We start from the raw sequence: 19,139 nt of genomic DNA on the forward strand, positions 1-19,139 counted from the left end.
AAGGGACCTTGAAAGATCATCTAGTTCCAGCCCCCCTGACATTTTCTACTAGATAAGGCCACTCAAAGCCCCATCCAACTTGGGCTTGAACACTTCTAGGGAATGGCATCCAAAACTTTCCTGGGCAACCTGCTTCAGTGGCATACCACTCTCATCATAAAATATTTATTCCTTATATCTAATCACAATAATGAAGAACAGTTCCACTATGCATGATAGTGTTTCCATCCAAGTGCTAAATATATAGGGAAGTGCAAGAACGTTATAATTCTTCATATGAGAATATATCCTGAAATACTCTCATTCTTAGCTTTGACAGACAAGAACCAATAATTCTTATAGTCTTTCATAACTACATATTCTATGCTTATTGTATATGTGTCCAATTCTGTGAGTCTCTGTGGGTGCATCAAAGAGTGAAAGAGAGAAGAATGTAAAATTACTAAGCTGCTTCTGAACGTAAAATTCTGTTGGTTGATTTTACATTACACGAAAAATTATTTTTTCCCTTGCGTTTCTTTTTACTCGTTTAAGAACCTATATTTATTTTATTATAGAAAAAAGTTAAATGATAACTTGTATCTATTTTTAAAAAAAAATATTATTGTTTACATTAATTTTCCTTTTTTTGTGTTACACTAACACAACACACTATTCCTCATCACTTCTCAAATTACATTTCTCCATAAATATCTATTGAACTTTTGAATCAATCTAATATTTTAACATAGTAAACTCAGGATGTCAAGAAAGTCTGTCACTGCAGTGTGCCACCACATTATTTGAGACTACTTTATTTTCTGGTCTTCATTGAAACTTATAACAGAATTTGACAAACTGTTGACTAAGCCTCCCTAAATCTGCAGTATCTGATGTGGCACTTTGGTATTTTATTTTTATCACATAGAAGCTTGGTTTTCAAATGTAAATGGAGGACAGGTGTTCAGAGGTACAGGCCAGAAGTCTCACATGAAGTGTATCATATAGAAGAACCCTCTAAAATGTTTATTAGCACTACAAATATTCTATTGAACAAGTGATACCATTCACAATAAAGAGGGGAAAGAGTGGGCTATACCATAACCAGTAGGTCAAGAGAGTAAAACCAATCACATCAACAAATTTAGGAGTCAAAACACAACCTATATTTTGTTGTTGTTGTTTTTTCCAAATAATGAATGTTGCATCTAATGTTATCTTTAAATTTTAATTCAACTAAATATAAGTGTACATTCACATTCAGCTTTGTTGATCCATTACATACCTCCATAGTGCTGCATAGACAACTGCTAGGGTGATCAAGGCCAAGCATGAGAGACCACTGCCTACTATTAAGGTCACTGAGGGTGTACCAGATGATTCCATGATCTGTAGGTTACAACAGATAACCATGAAGGAAACCATCCTCCAGCAATAAAAACAACATGTCAAAAGACAAAAAAAAGTAACAAAAGCAAAATGATAAAAGCAGTCATGTTGTCACAGGTAGCTTCAGTAATATTACTCAGGAAGCAGAAATCAACTGAATTCCAAAAAGCCTGACCCATGCATAACTCTAAGTTCTGTTAAATTATTGATACATTTCCCAGAAACCTTTGAATTTTCAACTGTTTTATAGCTGCGTATTTTTAAAAATAAAGCAGTAATATTACAATGTAATGGAAACTATGAGGTTAGCATGAGTCTCAACTATTCACTAGTTAAAATTAAAATAAAGATATTTCTCTTGGGAAACAGCAATATCTAGAGTTGTGTATTAAGCAAACATCTTGGTTTCATGGTAACATATTAAAGATCATCCAGTTATTTGTCCCAGAATTTGGTTCACACTTTTTGCAGAATTAACAAACTTTCTGACTTTTAATAACTTTGTCTTCAATCTACTATTCTCACACACTTAATTTCCCTGGGCCTCTAACTGTCTAGAAGGAATGGCAAGATATCTAAGGCAACAATATCATAAGTCATTCTTATAAAGACTGGAAATTTAGATTTCTTTCATTTGCAGTCAGTGTGTTAATAAAAATCCAAATAAATAAATGACCTTGAAATCAAACTAGCTTTCCCTGATGTAAAAGAAACTATCATTGTCAGATATCTGGTAAGGTTTTTCCTCCGTTTGTATAGACATGGCATTTACTAATTCACATGGAAGAAAATAGATATAAAAGTTGGAAAGGATACCATGCCTGGTTTACCAAAATGCTATTTAAAGCCTCAGGGACGTATTATAAATAGCATTTTATCAAGGTGTATTTTGTCCGTCAAATAGGCAATAAGCCTGATGTAGTTTTAGGCCAGATCTCATGCTGAAAGTAGCATTTTATTTCAGCTACTTTGTTCCTAACTGATTTACTTTGCTATTAAAAAGAGTATGAACATCCACCTCCAAAACCAAGAAAACGAAATTATGTCTTAGAAGGATAACTTCAGATATATTTGCTTTTTAACTATTTTAACATTCAATAATACTGGGAGTGTCTGCGTATACACATAATGTTCCCCCTTTCTGATGAAAACTTCATTATTTTTCCTACATCATGCCAACAGACCACATAGAAAATCTGTGCTGAAAATGTCCAATGCAGATCTGCAATCTGTTTAACTACAGTATCTAGGGTTTTTCTACCAAGAGCAATAATAAAGCCCTGTACATTCCCCTGGAAAGGCTTGCAATCTTTAAAAAGCTTGTTAAGTTAATAATTGTTCAATACAAAAGTTTTCAACCCATTTGCATCACATTTGGAAAGCATTCTCTAAAAAATTCAGAGTTCAAGAACATGCAAATTTCACCAGGATTTAGTTATAACACAGGATCTGAAATTCATCTCCCTGAAACACTGTAGACACCAGGAGACTTATATTTGCCTACCTGCAATATTAAACAATTCCTCAATGCAACATCTGAAATATACCTGAGAGGAAAGCTCGACCAGCTTACCCCCAGCCCCCTCTCCTCCGCAGCCCCCCCTCTCCTCTCCACGATTGCCTTTTGCATTAAAACAGGATTTCCCCCCCCCCCCCCCCCTCTTTGTTACTTACTATTTCTCTAGGTTGCTGAGCCAAAATGGCGAAGGTAGAGAGACGATCACATAAGCATTTCGTATGGGATGCATCGGTAAGCACAGTTTTACATCCCTGGGTGGACCAGGTTCCCAAAGAGTCGTTTCTGCAAGGGAGAGAGGAGGGGAGGGGGTGGGGGGTAGGGAGGTAAAAAATCGGAATAATTACTCCTGACCGCCAATTCTGTGAGCAGACAATGCAGTTTAATCTCGAGGAGAGTCTAGCTTAGTTCCCGGACAGCACAGAGGTACTTGTTGTGGGGCAGGACCGGCCCCGGCGGCGCCCCCGCGGCGCGGCCGGGCTGGGAGCGGGCAGCGGGCAGCGGGCAGCGGGCAGCGGGCAGCGAGCAGCGGCGCGGCGCGGCTCGGCGCGGAGCTGTCCGGCGCGGCGGTGCTGACAGCGCTGCGCGCTGCGCTGCGCGGAGCCCCGCCAGCCGCGGCAGCAGCCGCCCCCTGCGCTGCCAGCCACCTCCAAGCCTCACCAGAGCACTGCGAAAAACTCATCGGGGGAAGAGGGGGAGGCTTTTTCTTTCTCTCTCTTTTTATTTTTTTTTAATTTTTTCTTTTTTTTTTTTTTTTTTCCCCCTACTGGCTCTGTTCCTGGCCTTTAGAAAAAAAAAAAACAAACAAAAAAAAACCGTGCTGGTCGGTAGTTGTAGTGTCTTTTTAAAATTATTTCCCCTCCCCTCTTTTGTGTGTGCAGCTCGTATAAAGGCAGATGATTCTCAAACATCTGTCTGGGTTATGGCAGTTGGACCCGGAGATGCTGGATCTTGTGTTCTGATGGCTATTTTTGCTGAGGTTTTTAAGGTTTTTGACTGTTTTTTAGTGAGCTGCCTTAGAAATTTCACCCTGGAAACGGCAGCATGAGATGCCTCCAACTCTTGCCTTAGCTCCAGCAGAGGGGTGGATATCAGTATAGCAGCACACAACATCACCAAAGAGACACATGAGTTCGCCCTCCAGACATCACTCAGTCAACTCGCCTTTCCCTAGCTCCCTCCCCTTTCCCGATTTCTTTTTCTTGGGGTAGCAGCACCACGCTAACCCCAAGCCAAAACAATCATTTGCTGGCACCTGTCACCAACCACCCCTAAACAAAACAAGATGATTAACAGCCTCCGAATTCAATTAGACATTCAATATGCTAATTCGAGGTCTGAAACCCACCCCAGCAGAACAATAAAAATGGTATCAACCCACGTTTTCTTTGTGCGGGTAAGGAGAGGGAGAGGAAGAGACAAAAAAGCATCTCTCCCTTTTCCCGAACTGCAGGAGGGGGGGGGGGAAATAATTTCTAGAGGAAAAAGGGGGTGGTTCCAACTAACTCAAACCTATTATTTCTACATATGTTATATTTAGGGAAAAACAATTAGGTTTCTTTTCTTCTTTTTTTCCCCCTCCTTTCGTGTCCATGGAGCAACTGCAGCAACTCTACTGCCAGCAGCAGCGTGCACGTTGTCAATTCCTGTCTGTTTCACCTCAGGTCACTAAATCACTCGGAAAAATAGAAAAAAAAAAGGTGGAAAAAGCAATGTGGGGAATATTAAATTCCAGTCCTTGTGATCACCCTTGTTTCACCTATTCTGCCTCCACCAACCTTTTTGAGTGATTCTATATGCCAGAGTCATCATGAAAATGTAATTTGTTATCCCAAGCCTGCTCTTAGAGTGCAGCTCACCCCAGCCCACTTCAGCATTTTGTGTCAGTGGTTTTTGAACACACACCAGATGTAACCCTTACACATTATTGTCTTTGGAACAGTATACTGTAATAAACAACACAAACAGCAACTGAGGGAAACAACTGCAAGAAAATCACCAGTTCTTCAAGTCACTGAAGCTGTCTATTATCTTTCCTACACAAATTGTGCCTTTCAGAGAGCCACAGACTACATCAACATCCACTTTGAAAAATAGTTACATATTCTGAAGCCTTATCTTCTGGATAACTTAACCAATGTACTATATTAGCTTTCGTATACCTTATCTTATTGTGACACACAGCTAAGGCCAAATGAAATGCATTTATCTGTGCTGATTAAATATTAAGGAATGAAACTTTAAAATAAATTGACATGTTTTAAAACAAAAAGGTGGTGCTATTAATCCTAAGAATAATATTGAATACACCCTATACTGAAAAGCACTGGGTACACAATACATACAGTTAGCACTAAATCCTTGCAGATGGTGTCTAATGCACACAGTTAGACAAGTTCTAATTATATAAGGTAGACAACCACAGAGACCAGCTTAAATTAAAACAAGACATCTGTTACAATTATAATTATATTTAAATTAGCAGAAATAATGGGAAGTCCACCAGGTTTAGAGGGGCTCTTTCTGTTCTTCAAGTCACTCATGCAAATTTAAACTTCCAGTCATGCATTAGCTTAGCAGCTCACTGTTGTACTGTGTTGTACTGTACATCAGGTATTACAAACACACTACATATTTTGCAAAACTTCTTGAAGACTGATGAATATTTTAGTTACGTTTCCAAAAGAACTTGAAGTGAAGAAAGTGCTCTAAGTGAATTCAACAATAAGACATACACTGGCATGGTAGGACCAGAATCAGTCTAGTATGGACACTTTTTACATGTAAGTTTTCATTTTTTTCAGTGATACACTTACATTTCTTTTTTAACAGCATTATATTTGAATATGTAACAGATGAAAACTCAGTGATTAAATAAGTCTGCCTCTCTTCTCTAATCAATGCAGTTAAAAAAAGGTCTCATTAATAAATATATTTGTAGCCACTTAAAATGATGGCTAACAGAAGCTGGGCAGAATGTTATACTAAGTCCATGAAGGAGATCAAATAATGAGCAGAAACCAGAAAAGTGTAACTGTGATTTGTTGCATGATGCTCATGCCTGCAGAAGAGTAAGTGTATGAATACTAACTCAGAGATGCTGGGCATTTTGACTTGACAACATAAAATCAGCATTTGATTTTAGGTATAAAGTAATTAAGGAATGGAAATACAGAGTTAAAACAGATGCATTATGCTTAGCACATCTAAAATGTTACATTTTTTAGGAAGTCCTCCACCTATAATCTGTCCCTCCTGTAATGCAATTCTTCTGGGCCAATAGGAATCTACCTCATATTTAAATCCTTTTTGGTATGATTTTCTTTGACTATATGTCTAATGGTTAGGGTTAGAGTATGAATATGCAAAAAGGCACCTATTATTCCAGTGGATCTTTCTTGTTATGCAGAAAGCTGTAAAGGAGTGACAGGTACTATTAACACATGTTCTATTTATACCAAGGAAAGTTATCAAATTGAAATTACGTAGCAAATATAGATGCAGATTCATGCCTATTATTGGCAATTTTGTACACTTCCACTGAGCTACAGATGATTTAATCAGCCTGGCAGAACTCCCATGGTATAAGCAAAGGAATTCCCAAAAAGCCTATATTCAACACTGCAGATCCTATGTCATCCTGCAGCTGAGGCAGGGTGAGAACAAGGGAAAACAGGGAAGCAGGGGTAAAAGGTCTAAGCAGGAAGTGGTTTGGGCCCCGGAATCTATGGGTAATATGGCATAAACGCCCGCAGTCTTAAAAAACTTGAAAACCAAAAGAACCTTAGCTCTAAGAGTTGCCTGTGAGTGTGTCCATCTCAAAGTAGTCTTACACTTAGCTTCTGGAGCTTCTTTTCAAAATGTTTAATGTTAACTTCTTACATGACTACTTAGGAATTTAGAACATACAGTGTAATAGAAATTATGGACAAATGATGTACAGAAAAGTATTTTAATTGTGTAAGGTATAGAAGAAATGTGATTTTCACTCTTTCATAAGGTATTATACAATATTGCACGATGTATAAGTGATACTACTGAAAACAATGACACAACTGTCTCAGTTATTGAAATGAAAATGTAGTTTACAGGACAGGAGCACTTTGTGGAATAAACATTTATTCACAGACACAGATGCCAATCTGACACAGACTGACGACCAAGCCATGTTTGATATGTTAGCTATCATTTCCCTTATTTTGCAGTATTTCTCTTGGTCTCAGAACATGGTTTACCACTTACTATTGACATATTTTGTTAAAATTAATAATATACATGTCTTACTAATCACATTGTTTTCTCTACTTCAACATCCCACAACGTCCCACAAGTCTATGGGACCAGATGGGATCCACCTAAGGGTGATGAGAGAACTGGGAGAAGAGCTCGCCAAGCCTCTCTCTATCATCTATCAACAGTCCTGGCTCACTGGGGACATCCCAGATGACTGGAAGTTGGCGAATGTCACGCCAATCCACGAAAAGGGCTGGAAGGAGAACCCAGACAACTCCAGGCCCGTCAGTCTGACCTCAGTGCCTGGCAGGGTTATGGAACAAATCATCCTCAGTGTAATCACACAGCACCTGCAGGATGGGCAAGGGATTAGACAAAGCCAGCACGGGGTTAGGAAGGGCAGGTCCTGTCTGACCAACCTGATCTCCTTTTATGATCAGGTGACCCGCCTGGTGGATGAGGGGAAGGCTGTGGATGTGGTCTACCTGGACTTCAGCAAGGCCTTTGACACCGTCTCCCTCAGCATTCTCCTGAAAAAGCTGTCAGCCCACAGTTTGGACAGGGGCACTCTGTGCTGGGTTAGGAACTGGCTGGAGGGCCGGGCCCAGAGAGTGGTGCTGAACGGGGCTGCATCCAGTTGGCGGCCGCTCACCAGTGGTGTCCCCCAGGGATCAGTGTTGGGCCAAGTTCTATTTAATATCTTTATAAATGACTTAGATGAGGGGATTGAGTCCATCATCAGCAAATTTGCAGATGACACTAAGCTGGGGGGAAGTGTCGATCAGCTGGAAGGCAGGAGGGCTCTGCAGAGGGACCTGGACAGACTGGAGAGTTGGGCTGATTCCAATGGGATGAGGTTCAACAAGGCCAAGTGCCGGGTCCTGCACTTTGGCCACAACAGCCCCATGGGGAACTCCAGGTCGGGCACAGAGTGGCTGGAGAGCAGCCAGACAGAGAGGGACCTGGGAGTCTGGATTGACAGGAAGCTGAACATGAGCCAGCAGTGTGCCCAGGTGGCCAAGAAGGCCAGTAGCATCCTGGCCTGGATCAGGAACAGCGTGGCCAGCAGGTCCAAGGAAGTGATTCTGCCCCTGTACTCAGCGCTGGTGAGGCCACACCTCGAGTCCTGTGTCCAGTTCTGGGCCCCTCAGTTCAGGAAGGAGATTGAGGTCCTGGAGCAGGTCCAAAGGAGGGCAACCAGGCTGGTGAAGGGACTCCAGCACAGATCCTATGAGGAGAGGCTGAGGGGGCTGAGGGTGTTCAGCCTGGAGAAGAGGAGGCTCAGGGGAGACCTCATCACTCTCTACAACTCCCTGAAAGGAGGGGGTAGCCAGGGGGGGGTTGGTCTCTTTTCCCAGGCAACTCTCAGCAAGACAAGAGGGCACAGTCTCAAGTTGTGCCGGGGGAGGTTTAGGTTGGACATTAGAAAGAATTTCTTTACTGAGAGGGTGATCAGACATTGGAATGGGCTGCCCCGGGAAGTGGTGGATTCTCCATCCCTGGAGATATTTAAAAAGAGACTGGATGTGGCACTCAGTGCCATGGTCTGGTAACTGCAGTGGTAGTGGATCAAGGGTTGGACTTGATGATCCCTGAGGTCCCTTCCAACCCAGCCAATTCTATGATTCTATGATTCTATGATTCAAAACCACACAACTTCTCCTGACAGTATAACTTGTCTACCTTACTTGCTTATTTTGAAGAACATAGAAAATGGAAGTTAAGAATAGTGTTAACTCTTTTTTCTATTTTGGCAAGTAGTGATTTGCGTAGTCTCCTGGGTTTTGATCCGCATCAATGAAGAGTTAGCATCTTGGCCATACGCTTATGGTGACAGCTTACGTTGGTCATCTCTTTGATGTTTGGTATCTGTGCTTAAAGTAGAATGAGAAACCTTTTTTTTTTTTTTTTTTTTTTTACCATTAAGCTACACTACTTAAATAGCAGCAAGAAGAATTTAAGAACAGCTTTGCAGAATGCAAACTACACAGAAGTTAAGAAACTATAGTATTACTTCTCCTGAGAAACTTCTTGGGTGTGTACATTATTACTTTTTTTTTCTGTTCAGATAGGTGCTGTTTTTTCTTTAGGCCAGACTTTAGTATTCCAACTCTATTCTCAGTAAAAAATGACATACAATGATGAGAAATACATGAAAAATGCAGCCGTAAGATGTTTTTTTAGCTTAGTAAACAATAGGAAAGAAGCTCATGGCCCTTATGAGCAGCAGATGATGTACATCATTGTGACTGCTAAGATGTGTTGGCTGGCACATTAGCAAAGACAAAGTCCTTCTAACACCTGCTTACTTCTCTACACCTGGACCTAAAATCCCAGGGAACCCATAGGAAAGGCTCAACTGCAGGAGTCTCCTTTCAGCTGTGAGTGTCCATATGTCTGAGACATGACCTAACACTTAGTATGCATAATTTCTACTGTGATCAGTCTCATCCCTACCAGTAGTATATGGCAACATCTGGTTTATTTCCAGTGTTCCCTGAAGTACAAAAAAAAAAAATAAAAAAAAGGGGGGGGGGGGAACAGAGAGAGAGAGAGAAAGAAAGAAACTTTACCCTGAAATGGTTAAAATTGTTAATATAATTACAGTATGTCACTATGACTTATGGCTTTTTTCCCCCTCAAAAAATTTAGAAAAACTAATTCATGAAATCATGGAAATGAAATATTCAGACTGGACAAAAATAACTTATGAACACCTGCCTAAAATACCACAAATATACCACATACCTAAAAAGGATGTCTGAATTGTGGTATCAAAAGAAAAATATAACTGATGAATATTTTGAAATTGGATCTCCAACCAGAGTATTATGGAGTATTCATTTTCCTAAAGAATAAGGCTTCTTTTCCAATTCAGGCATGGGATTATGGAATTGTTTATTTTTCCTAAATGGCATATAAGTGAATTTATTTTTTTGCCAAAGAAAGTATAAATACTTGAAAAGCCAATTTTCTTGCAGATCTTTACAGCTGTGATAAATCCTTGGGTTTTTTTTTTCCCCCTCTTTTTTCTTGTAAAACAAATGTGCATCTAGGCTGGAAACCAAGTTTCTTTTTTTACAATGTGATTTAAACCAGATGAGATATTGAAATCCCAAAAAGTAGGTTTTAGAACAGAGCCACTGTAGTTATAAGCATACATTGGTACTTTAACTTTCTAATCATGTACAACTTATAGAAAGGTCTGAGGGAAGATCAAAAATTGCTTGCTTATTATGTTATATGTTATGTCACGTTATAGCATTCGACTACCATTCAGCATACATACATACAGCAATTCATCAAAAGGGGAGCTATGGAAATGAGTATTAGTGTTTGGGGAAACATTTTATTAGTTTGCATAACTTTCCTGTCCATACAATTTAATGCATTGTGCATAAACTGTGCTGTAGTCAATAGTTTAGATGTCATTAGCATATTGCAAAGTATTTCAAAGTAGGAAAGGGGAAGAAACTCTAAAGGACTGATATGACAAAAATGGGATGAGACAAATACAAAGAACTGCATAGTTCTTGATTACTGGTGTGCTCTAAACTGCTATAACACAGACTTATCATTATTACACCTAGAGGAGCAGTTCATGGTTTTGAACAACATCAGACAAATTGCATTTATTCATCTCTCCCTGTATTTTAGATAGTCTAATGGATGTACATTTGAACAAGAATATTTGCCCCCCTTTCCCAAGATCAGAGAGAAAATCTCCTAAGAGGATTGAGTATTGGTATATTAAAAAAATTGAGGGAAAATAATCGCTTTCTATAGCTTCATTTCTGTCTGATCCTACAGATGCTCTCAGCATAAGTAGCATAGCAGTACTATGGCATTCCTGGTACACTCACACTGCCAGAGGATGTAGGTATCTGCTAGAGGTTTTATAAGAACTATGATTCTTTTCCCAAGGACCTCCAGAATGAACAGAGCAGACAAAAGGCCACACTTGCATTCCAGGATATTTTGTCCCAAGATCATGATTTCCTAGAAACTACAGGAAGAAACAGAGGGATAGTTTTTATTTTCACAAAAACAGTAATTGAAGCAAACTGGTCAACTCCATGAGAAACTCTATAGTGAGCTGCTGTCTCCCTTCCTTCTTGATTCCCTCCCTTCCAGATTATCAATCTGTACTCTAATTTTGTCTTTCATTTCAGTATAGTGTTGCTAAGTTTGTTCACTGGGAAAGGGAGAAATACCTGCTAATGCTGAATAACCTAGACAACAAGAATCATTTTACACTTTGCAAGCATGTATTTTTTAATTACCAGCAGATTTAGAGATTGGGCTCTTCATTTAAGTTGCTGTATGACATATTTGGCTTCTTAGGGCAAAGTCATACAAATACATGAGATCTTAAAAAGTATATTCTCAAAGTGTGCAGTAATGAGTTCAGTAGTATTGGGAATATGCATAAAGTTGCTCATCTTCAATTAGGTTAATTTTATAGGGTAACATTATTAGATGTTTAGTAGAAAAAAAGAGTTAATCTTCCACAAATATTTTATTAATTTGCACTCCTCACAAAATTACTAAAATCTTTCATAATTATTTGTTCAGACTGTTTAAATATGTGTGTAGGATGCCATATAGACTTTTCCCAATAATCAACTTGTGAAATCTTTCATATTGTACTATTATTCACAGGGAGTACAAGCTAAAAAGATCTTTGTAACTTGTATATTGCCAGGGGCTTGGAAAGATTAGAGGATCAGAAGTTTATCCTGGAAATTAAGATGGTCAAAGCTTGGATCAACGTTGTAGCTATCACTAATGTTTCCTCCAAATGAGAGGATTATCAATAAAGCATAGTATCACTGGTTCAAGGCCAGCTATGATCAGCAGGGAGAGTCTGAAAGGAAATTTATGAGGGGAAGAGCAGAGGTTAGACCTCCATCACAGTTGCTGTTGAAACATCCAGTGCTATTGTACATTGAATGGCCCGATAAGACTAAAACCAGTTCAGCCTCCTTAGAGTGCTTAGAATTAAGCTCCAGAGCTGCCAGCCATAAGGCAGGAAAAGTTAAGCCACAATATGGGAATGGCAGAAGCAAACATGTTCATGTGGCCAGGCACTGAAATGGTGCTCATTGCTCTGGTGATACAAAAAAGAACTGAACTTTCTTTTGGAGCTATATGTGTACACGCTAGCTTTCAAAATCTAAAGTTTCATGTCAAAGATGTCCATTCCCCATTTCATCTAACAATTCAGTGGCTGTGAGATAGAAGAGGTGAGTTCAATTTTCTTCTCTGCTTGAGGGGTGTTGAATTTGAACTAGTAAATGTTAAAATATCTAAATCTTTTGGAGCAGATGACCTAGTCCCAGACTACATTATGTTCTGATGTGACAGTACTCTCATCCCTTCTTGTTGAAGCAGCTGCTGAGTGAGCAGAACTATGGATTGGGCCAGAAGGTGAAGCAAAGCACTGGCCTTATAGCTAAACTGCAAAAAGACAGGGATTGGCAACTGCATTCTAATTCCTTCTCTACTCGGTATTAATTATTCAGCAGACTGAACAGTCAAATGTGTGTTACACGTTCTCTGAAGATACTCAGGTTTCATATATGTTTCTTCGTATCTTAGCTCTGTATCTAAGAACTCTCCTGGTTATCAGCTTCTCATCCCCTGGACCTTGTGATAGCACCCGCTGCTCTAACACACTCCTACTGTGTATCCTACAGCTCTGTTCCCTGTTGGGTTCTCTGAAGTACATGCTGTGGAGCTATGGCAACTGGAGCTAAGTTGCCTCAGTGACCAATTTTATAGAAAGAAATCCTTTTTTTTTTTTTTCATTTACACTTAACTCTAGCCAGGCTGAGATAAAACAAACAAGCAAAGAAATAAAAATAGGACATAGTTACAAATGTTGATAAGGCACAAACAAAGAAATAATATAAAACTGGCATTTGCTCTTTTGACATGGGGATTTTGTCAAAAATATTCAGTTTATAAAGAGTTCTATTTGCTGTATACATTAGGCCTTAGGTTATGTCCTTTTCTTTGTGTAATACACTTGCTTTTTATAACCAACCCTTTTTTAAAAGTCGTCTCCAGGAGTCTAAACAGATCTAATCTATTTTTTCACAAATGGATTGATTTCTTTCTTATTTGGGAGATAATCTGGCCATCCCTCTTAATTAAAATAAGTATTTTTTTTTCATCCTTAGAGATGTCTCTTTGTTAGATCAGATGTTATCTTGTGTACCTGACGGGCCAATTATCGACTGCTTCAATGAGAGTAATCCTTATCTCCCTGTTCCCTCTTTGGTGGGTCAGAGTGGACCCTGACAGAACTTGTACCAAATCTTCTGGTGGTTTATCAGGCTGCACATTAAAATCACATTTGATGCAAACACCACAATAGGACAAAGGCACATAACTTGCTACTGGCTCTTGACTGAGGTCAGACCCATAGTACTTATCAAGTCTGAGGTGACAAGGGTTTTGTAGTCACTGATGCTCAACATCTTCACCTGGATAGCTTTTGTTCAGTAAAAATCCCAAGTATGACTTTAAAGTAAGTAATCTTTCCCTTTCAGACAACTAGTATTTAGTCACAGTATGAAAGAATAAGACTAATTGTGAACAGAGGGAATTAGAGAAGCTTCCTTATTCCAAAATGCCCTATAGCCTGGACATCTGGTTATTCCTCCTGAAAAGGTTCTGAATTTTGTAAGCAAAGATGAAACTTCACTTTGGACAAATCTCTCCCTAGATGACTTTTCTGACCATTGAACTATTGGACATAAGAGCTATGGTAAAGGACTTCATTCACATGCTGTCCACTTGAGTTAAGGCCACAGTCAAGAATGACAGATGACCTATTTACAAACCTTGATAATTTGATGCTGAGGTTCTTTTGAGCATAATATAATAAAGATGTGGTGGCCAAGCACCTGTTTGGAGACTGAAAAGGAGGTCTGATAAAGTTTACTAAGGAATGAAGTACCTTTAGTGGCAGGTATCTGCACATCTCATATAGAAACTGAGGCTTCATTAAAATGTGGTAATGCAACAGATCTGTGCAAGCAGTTGAGATGCAATGACTTTGCATATCCTAGCTAATAGCACATGTAATGCAATATAACTAAAGAGAAAGCTTTCATACAGTGTTGTTTATGATCTGATTAAACACCAACACTAAACAACCCAGATGTTGCTAAAGCTGCTAGATGTGAGCTGTACATCGAAAACTCTGTAATTCACACAGCTAATGTCTACGACATTAGAAAGTAATGCATCTTTTTGTCTTAATAATTTTCACTTTTTTTTTTTTCTTTAAGATGTGGGAACATAATAGTCAAAAAAAATCACGTACAGATTTAGGAAAGGGAAGCTCTCTTGTTAAATGAAGACGAAGATGTAAGAGGCACCTCCTTAATGTGTATTTTATACACTTCCAGGTTGCTCTGATATTCTTGCCTTTCAGGAAGACTTATTACCTTAGGACTTCATATGCCTACTCAGCTTCCAGACTCAAAATGGTTTGAATGTAGCTGATTTGGAGAGTAGCTGCATGAGCTACTGCTTATCTGAGCCTTCCTGAGTAAATACATGTACTGACCAACTGCCCAATAAAGTAAATAACACCTGAGATGCTTTTTAATACCACTTCACTCTTGTGTAATGGTAGCCATAAAATCATAGAGTCATAGAATGGTTTGGGCTAGAAGGAACCTTAAAGATCATCTAGTTCCAATCTCCCTTCATGGGAGATTGCCTAAACCAAAGTCACCTGACAATTATAATCTCCAGAGTTAGAATCCACACTTTTCCACTGTGTTATTTGCTAGGAGTGCCTCATATAGAGGCCAAAAGGAGGTGTCACACCACAGCACATGAAAACAGATGATTCTATATTTCATGAGGAAAACGCTGGGAAAAGAATGAGGGTGCTGTGTTTGAAAAGTCATCTTTCTGTACCAAGGGCTGTGCTGTATAATAATGTAGGGGCATGTTTTGCATAGGAGGCCACTTGTGGTGCACAAGGTCCAGTAGATTCTGTGGACTTGCTCTGAATTTGATCTTCACATGTGCAATATGTCCATGCAATATAAAATGCATCACGTTGTGTTATATACATATGTATAAATACACACATTTAACATGTACACATAAGTATACAAAATGTGCAATATACAATGGAACAGAGAATTTGTATTTGTAACAACCACATATCTGGACGTCCCAGAAAAGTTTACTGCCCAGAAAATTAACAACACAGGATTTAAGTCCTCTTATTCCCCTGTAAATCCATTTCAGCTAGTCATGTCAACTAGATTGTGTGGTTATAAAAATGTGACTGCTGGTATTAAACATTATATAAATTGGCTAAGAGCTTTGATAAATGCTTTTATTTTATTTCACAGTCTAGAAGAATAAAACCAAAAGGATAGAGAAGGTGTTGGGGAGCATGTGCCTTAACTATACGCCAAAAAAAGCCTCTCTGAACAAATGAGAAAAGATAATTATCTACTTTCTTTCATCTACTGAGAATTTGTGTGTGTGTGTGTATGGCTTTCTTGTGGGAAACAGCACAAGAAGAATTCCTGATGCTCTGCAGGTACAGGGGTTGTGACAATAGCCTTGTCTTTTCTAGACTGACAACACTGGTGTAACCTCTGGCTTTCATGTATGGCAGAAATTAACTGAAAGTGTCCCAAAAGAATCAGTTTTAATAGACTCATGGTCTACCCACATTACATAGTGCCTTATAGCCAAAAGCATTAGAACACAGAGATGGACACTGTCATCCTGAATCTAAACATTAGGTACAAGAAAATTAATAGACATCCCTAGGACTAAAGGCCAAAATAAAAAGGCAAATGTAAATTACTTCTAGGCTTAAAACAAAATGCAACCAAATACAGTGTTATATTTATTTCTTTCTATCTCTATACAGAGTTCTGATACACTAATTATGATGTTTACACATAGTGTCATATAGGATATTGAAAAAAATATATCTCTAAAAACATATACAGTCACATTATTCAGTTAATATGCAGTTTTGCAGAATAAATGCAACCTTATTGTGATATGAATGAAAGGCTTATCACAAGCTGTCTGTCTGTGAATTGTCACATAGGTGTGGCATGCTTTAGTTGAAAAATCCAAATCTGAAATGTCTTTCCCTTCAGTCAGGTACAGTGTTGCAAGTAGACACTGTTGCAATGTCTTTTTACATTCTGAAGTAATTTGCATCCTGTTATGATGTTCTCACACTCCTTGATATTTTAAAAGTGCAATAAATAACTAATACAATTAATTTAGATTACACTGCTCTATCTGAATTATATACAGACTACTCAGCACATGAAGCTTATTAGCTAGAATATATCTCCTAGAAATTACATAATTATGAGTGCAATTGTAATCATTGTCTGTGCATATATAATATTCAAGGAATGTCATGGATCCACTTCACGTCCGTACACGCTGTCTATTGATTGGTACTGTCAACTTCAATGGAGTATCCTCAGTATAACTCACATCAGAACCTGGCATTATATTTTGATCTCTCAGACAGCTTAATGATGCCTAAAATTACATATAAACAAACATCTTCCCATTGGCTATGCATTGGAGAAAACTTATGTGTATATTTTAATTCAAAGATGCTAGAGCATATCAAGTGTCTGATGTGTTCTTCACTTATATTAGTTTTGGAAGGGTTTGAAATTGCAAGATAGAAAATATGACTATGACACTCCAAAAAAGTCTACAATATGCTCATATTTTGAGTGCAGTCTGCATTTCTGATCTCCCTCAAACAGATTTACTGAAGCTAGAAAGCTACAGAGAAAGGAGATGAGATGACAGAAGACATGGGATAGCTTCCATAAGGTTCCTTCAGTCTGGGTAAGAGGTGGTCAATGGAGGTCTGACAAAGTGTCACAGTGAAAATGAACATGATTGATTGGTTTTCCTTGTAGTATAAGGCCGAAGGGCATTAAGTGAAACTACGAGGCTGTGTATTCAAAGCAAACAATAGGAGGCATTTTTTCTCACAGTGCACAGTTAGCTGCAGAAATCATTGCCACAGGAGGTTACAAATGACAGATTATGTGAATGAAAAGAGTGATTAGGTAACTCCACAGACAAAAAGATCTTTTAAGGCTACAGCACACGAAGATAAAAAACCTGACTGCACATCACAAACCTGTTGGAATTTGAAAGGGATCCCGGGGAAATTTCTACTAAATAAGTATCTTGCTCTTCAGCAGTCTTTTTAGGCATCTGTGAAGAGCCACCGTGTCAGGCAGGATGCTGGGGCTAGACTGATCTTTTGCTCATTCAGCCCAGTTTATATTTTAACTATTATTCTTGGTTTAAAGATTTTGGTTTCAAATTAACCACAGTTTAATTTCATTTTTCTGGTTGTTCCACATTGCGTATGCAGATTAAACCTAATACACAGTGCTGAGACAGCAGTATCTTGGCTGTGCTTCAATAAAGTGTTTAGGTACTATGACATCCTAAATTTACAAATTTTACTTCTTTGCATCACAGAAGTGGACATTGAACTGAATTAAATCTTTATTGCTTTGCATTAACTTTTTATCTCATAGGAAAGCCAATTATTTATTTCCTTAATTTTATAGTCAAGAATTGGGATTTTACAAGTGTACTCACATCCTGAAATATTTCATAGTATTTTATTGAGATAGAATACATGTGTGCATTTAAATATAGAAGACATAGACAATAGGTGTTAAAATGCTGATACTTGTTATTACATCTCATCTGATTTTGATACACTTCATAAGGTCTGCCTTTAGATTTACCCTAATGATGGCTTCACAGTTTTTATTCTCTGCATGATCTTAACTGTCAAGGTCTTAGGAAAATATTTGCTTCTTTTCTTCTTCTTCTTTCTTTCCTTGCTCTACATAAAATCATACCTTCTAACCCTTAGAATGGTCAAGTGTTAATCCCAAGCCAGTAACATCTATTCTGGATTGAAAAATGTCACTGCTTTTAAGTCAAATACCTAGTAGTCCTGCAGGGCTAGAGGAAATAACTTGTAAAGGGAAAAATTCTCAGCTTTTGAATAGGACACACAGACCTTGCTTCTGACCCTGCAGAGCTGTTAGCTATCAAACACTGAAGTCATGACATTTTAAAGAAAATGTATGGAGGAGCTATTTTATATGAACAGAAAACTATTTTTAGCTTATTTTAGAGACTTTTCATTGTGCCTTTTCGCCCTATGCTTCAAATGAGTAAGATACCTAGAATTACAGGTGGATGTCTATGAAAACTGTATTAGTAAATGCCTCAAAACATCTAACTTATTCCAAAGGTTATATGATATAAATTCATACAAAGATGTTAGCACTTGTGGAAAATTGGAGAAACAAAACACTCAAGGTCAGAAATATAGAAACAATGGCCCCACTTGCAGCTTTTCTATGGTTGTGTTTTAATGTCTAGTCATTTTATCATTCCAGCCATCTCACATTAAAATTAATTAAAATGACTGCAGCATTAGTTGAATTAAGCCATCCTTCATTTTCAGTGGTATGTTAATTAATGCCAGAATGTAGTATGATGCAATTTGGAATTTCTTACAGGTATCTATAAAAGAGTTATAACAACACTAGTGCTAGGGCTAGTATCTTTTAATGATGAGTTGTTAAAAAATGTCTGCTTTGGAAAAATATAGTTCACTTTCTTTTAAATTGCAAATATTTTATTGCTCCATAGTTTTAAGTTTCACAGTTTTCTGATTTTAATAATATAATTTAATATTTAATAATTATAAATAATAATTTAATAATTAATTACGCTTCTACTGAACAAATTTCTAACTTCAGTTACATTTTAAGTTTGGCAATTTTAACTGTGGCATAACTATCTCCCTGTGATAAAACTCAGATTTTTCATATGGGGCATAAAATTCAGAAATGCCAGAATCCATTGCTTCTCTAAGACCATGGTTCACCATAACATTTAAATACATCCACAAACTTCTTGTGCCAGTGATTTCAGTACTCATCTA

At 38.2% G+C, this 19,139-nt stretch overlaps 1 protein-coding gene across 5 annotated transcripts in view; it reads right to left on the minus strand.

Moving 5' to 3' along the window:
* ADGRB3 (adhesion G protein-coupled receptor B3) overlaps positions 1–19,139 on the minus strand; it is a 434,645-nt gene that overhangs the window by 99,025 nt on the left and 316,481 nt on the right. For all 5 annotated transcript variants that reach the window (XM_071741618.1, XM_071741620.1, XM_071741621.1 and 2 more), the window contains 2 exons: positions 3,043–3,169; positions 1,265–1,368 (listed from right to left, as the gene is read on the minus strand). In XM_071741618.1, coding sequence (XP_071597719.1) covers positions 1,265–1,368; positions 3,043–3,169 — 231 coding nt within the window. The remainder of the gene's footprint in view (positions 1–1,264; positions 1,369–3,042; positions 3,170–19,139) is intronic.

Source organism: Heliangelus exortis, chromosome 3, assembly GCF_036169615.1.
Source record: "Heliangelus exortis chromosome 3, bHelExo1.hap1, whole genome shotgun sequence".
NCBI lineage: Eukaryota > Metazoa > Chordata > Aves > Apodiformes > Trochilidae > Heliangelus > Heliangelus exortis.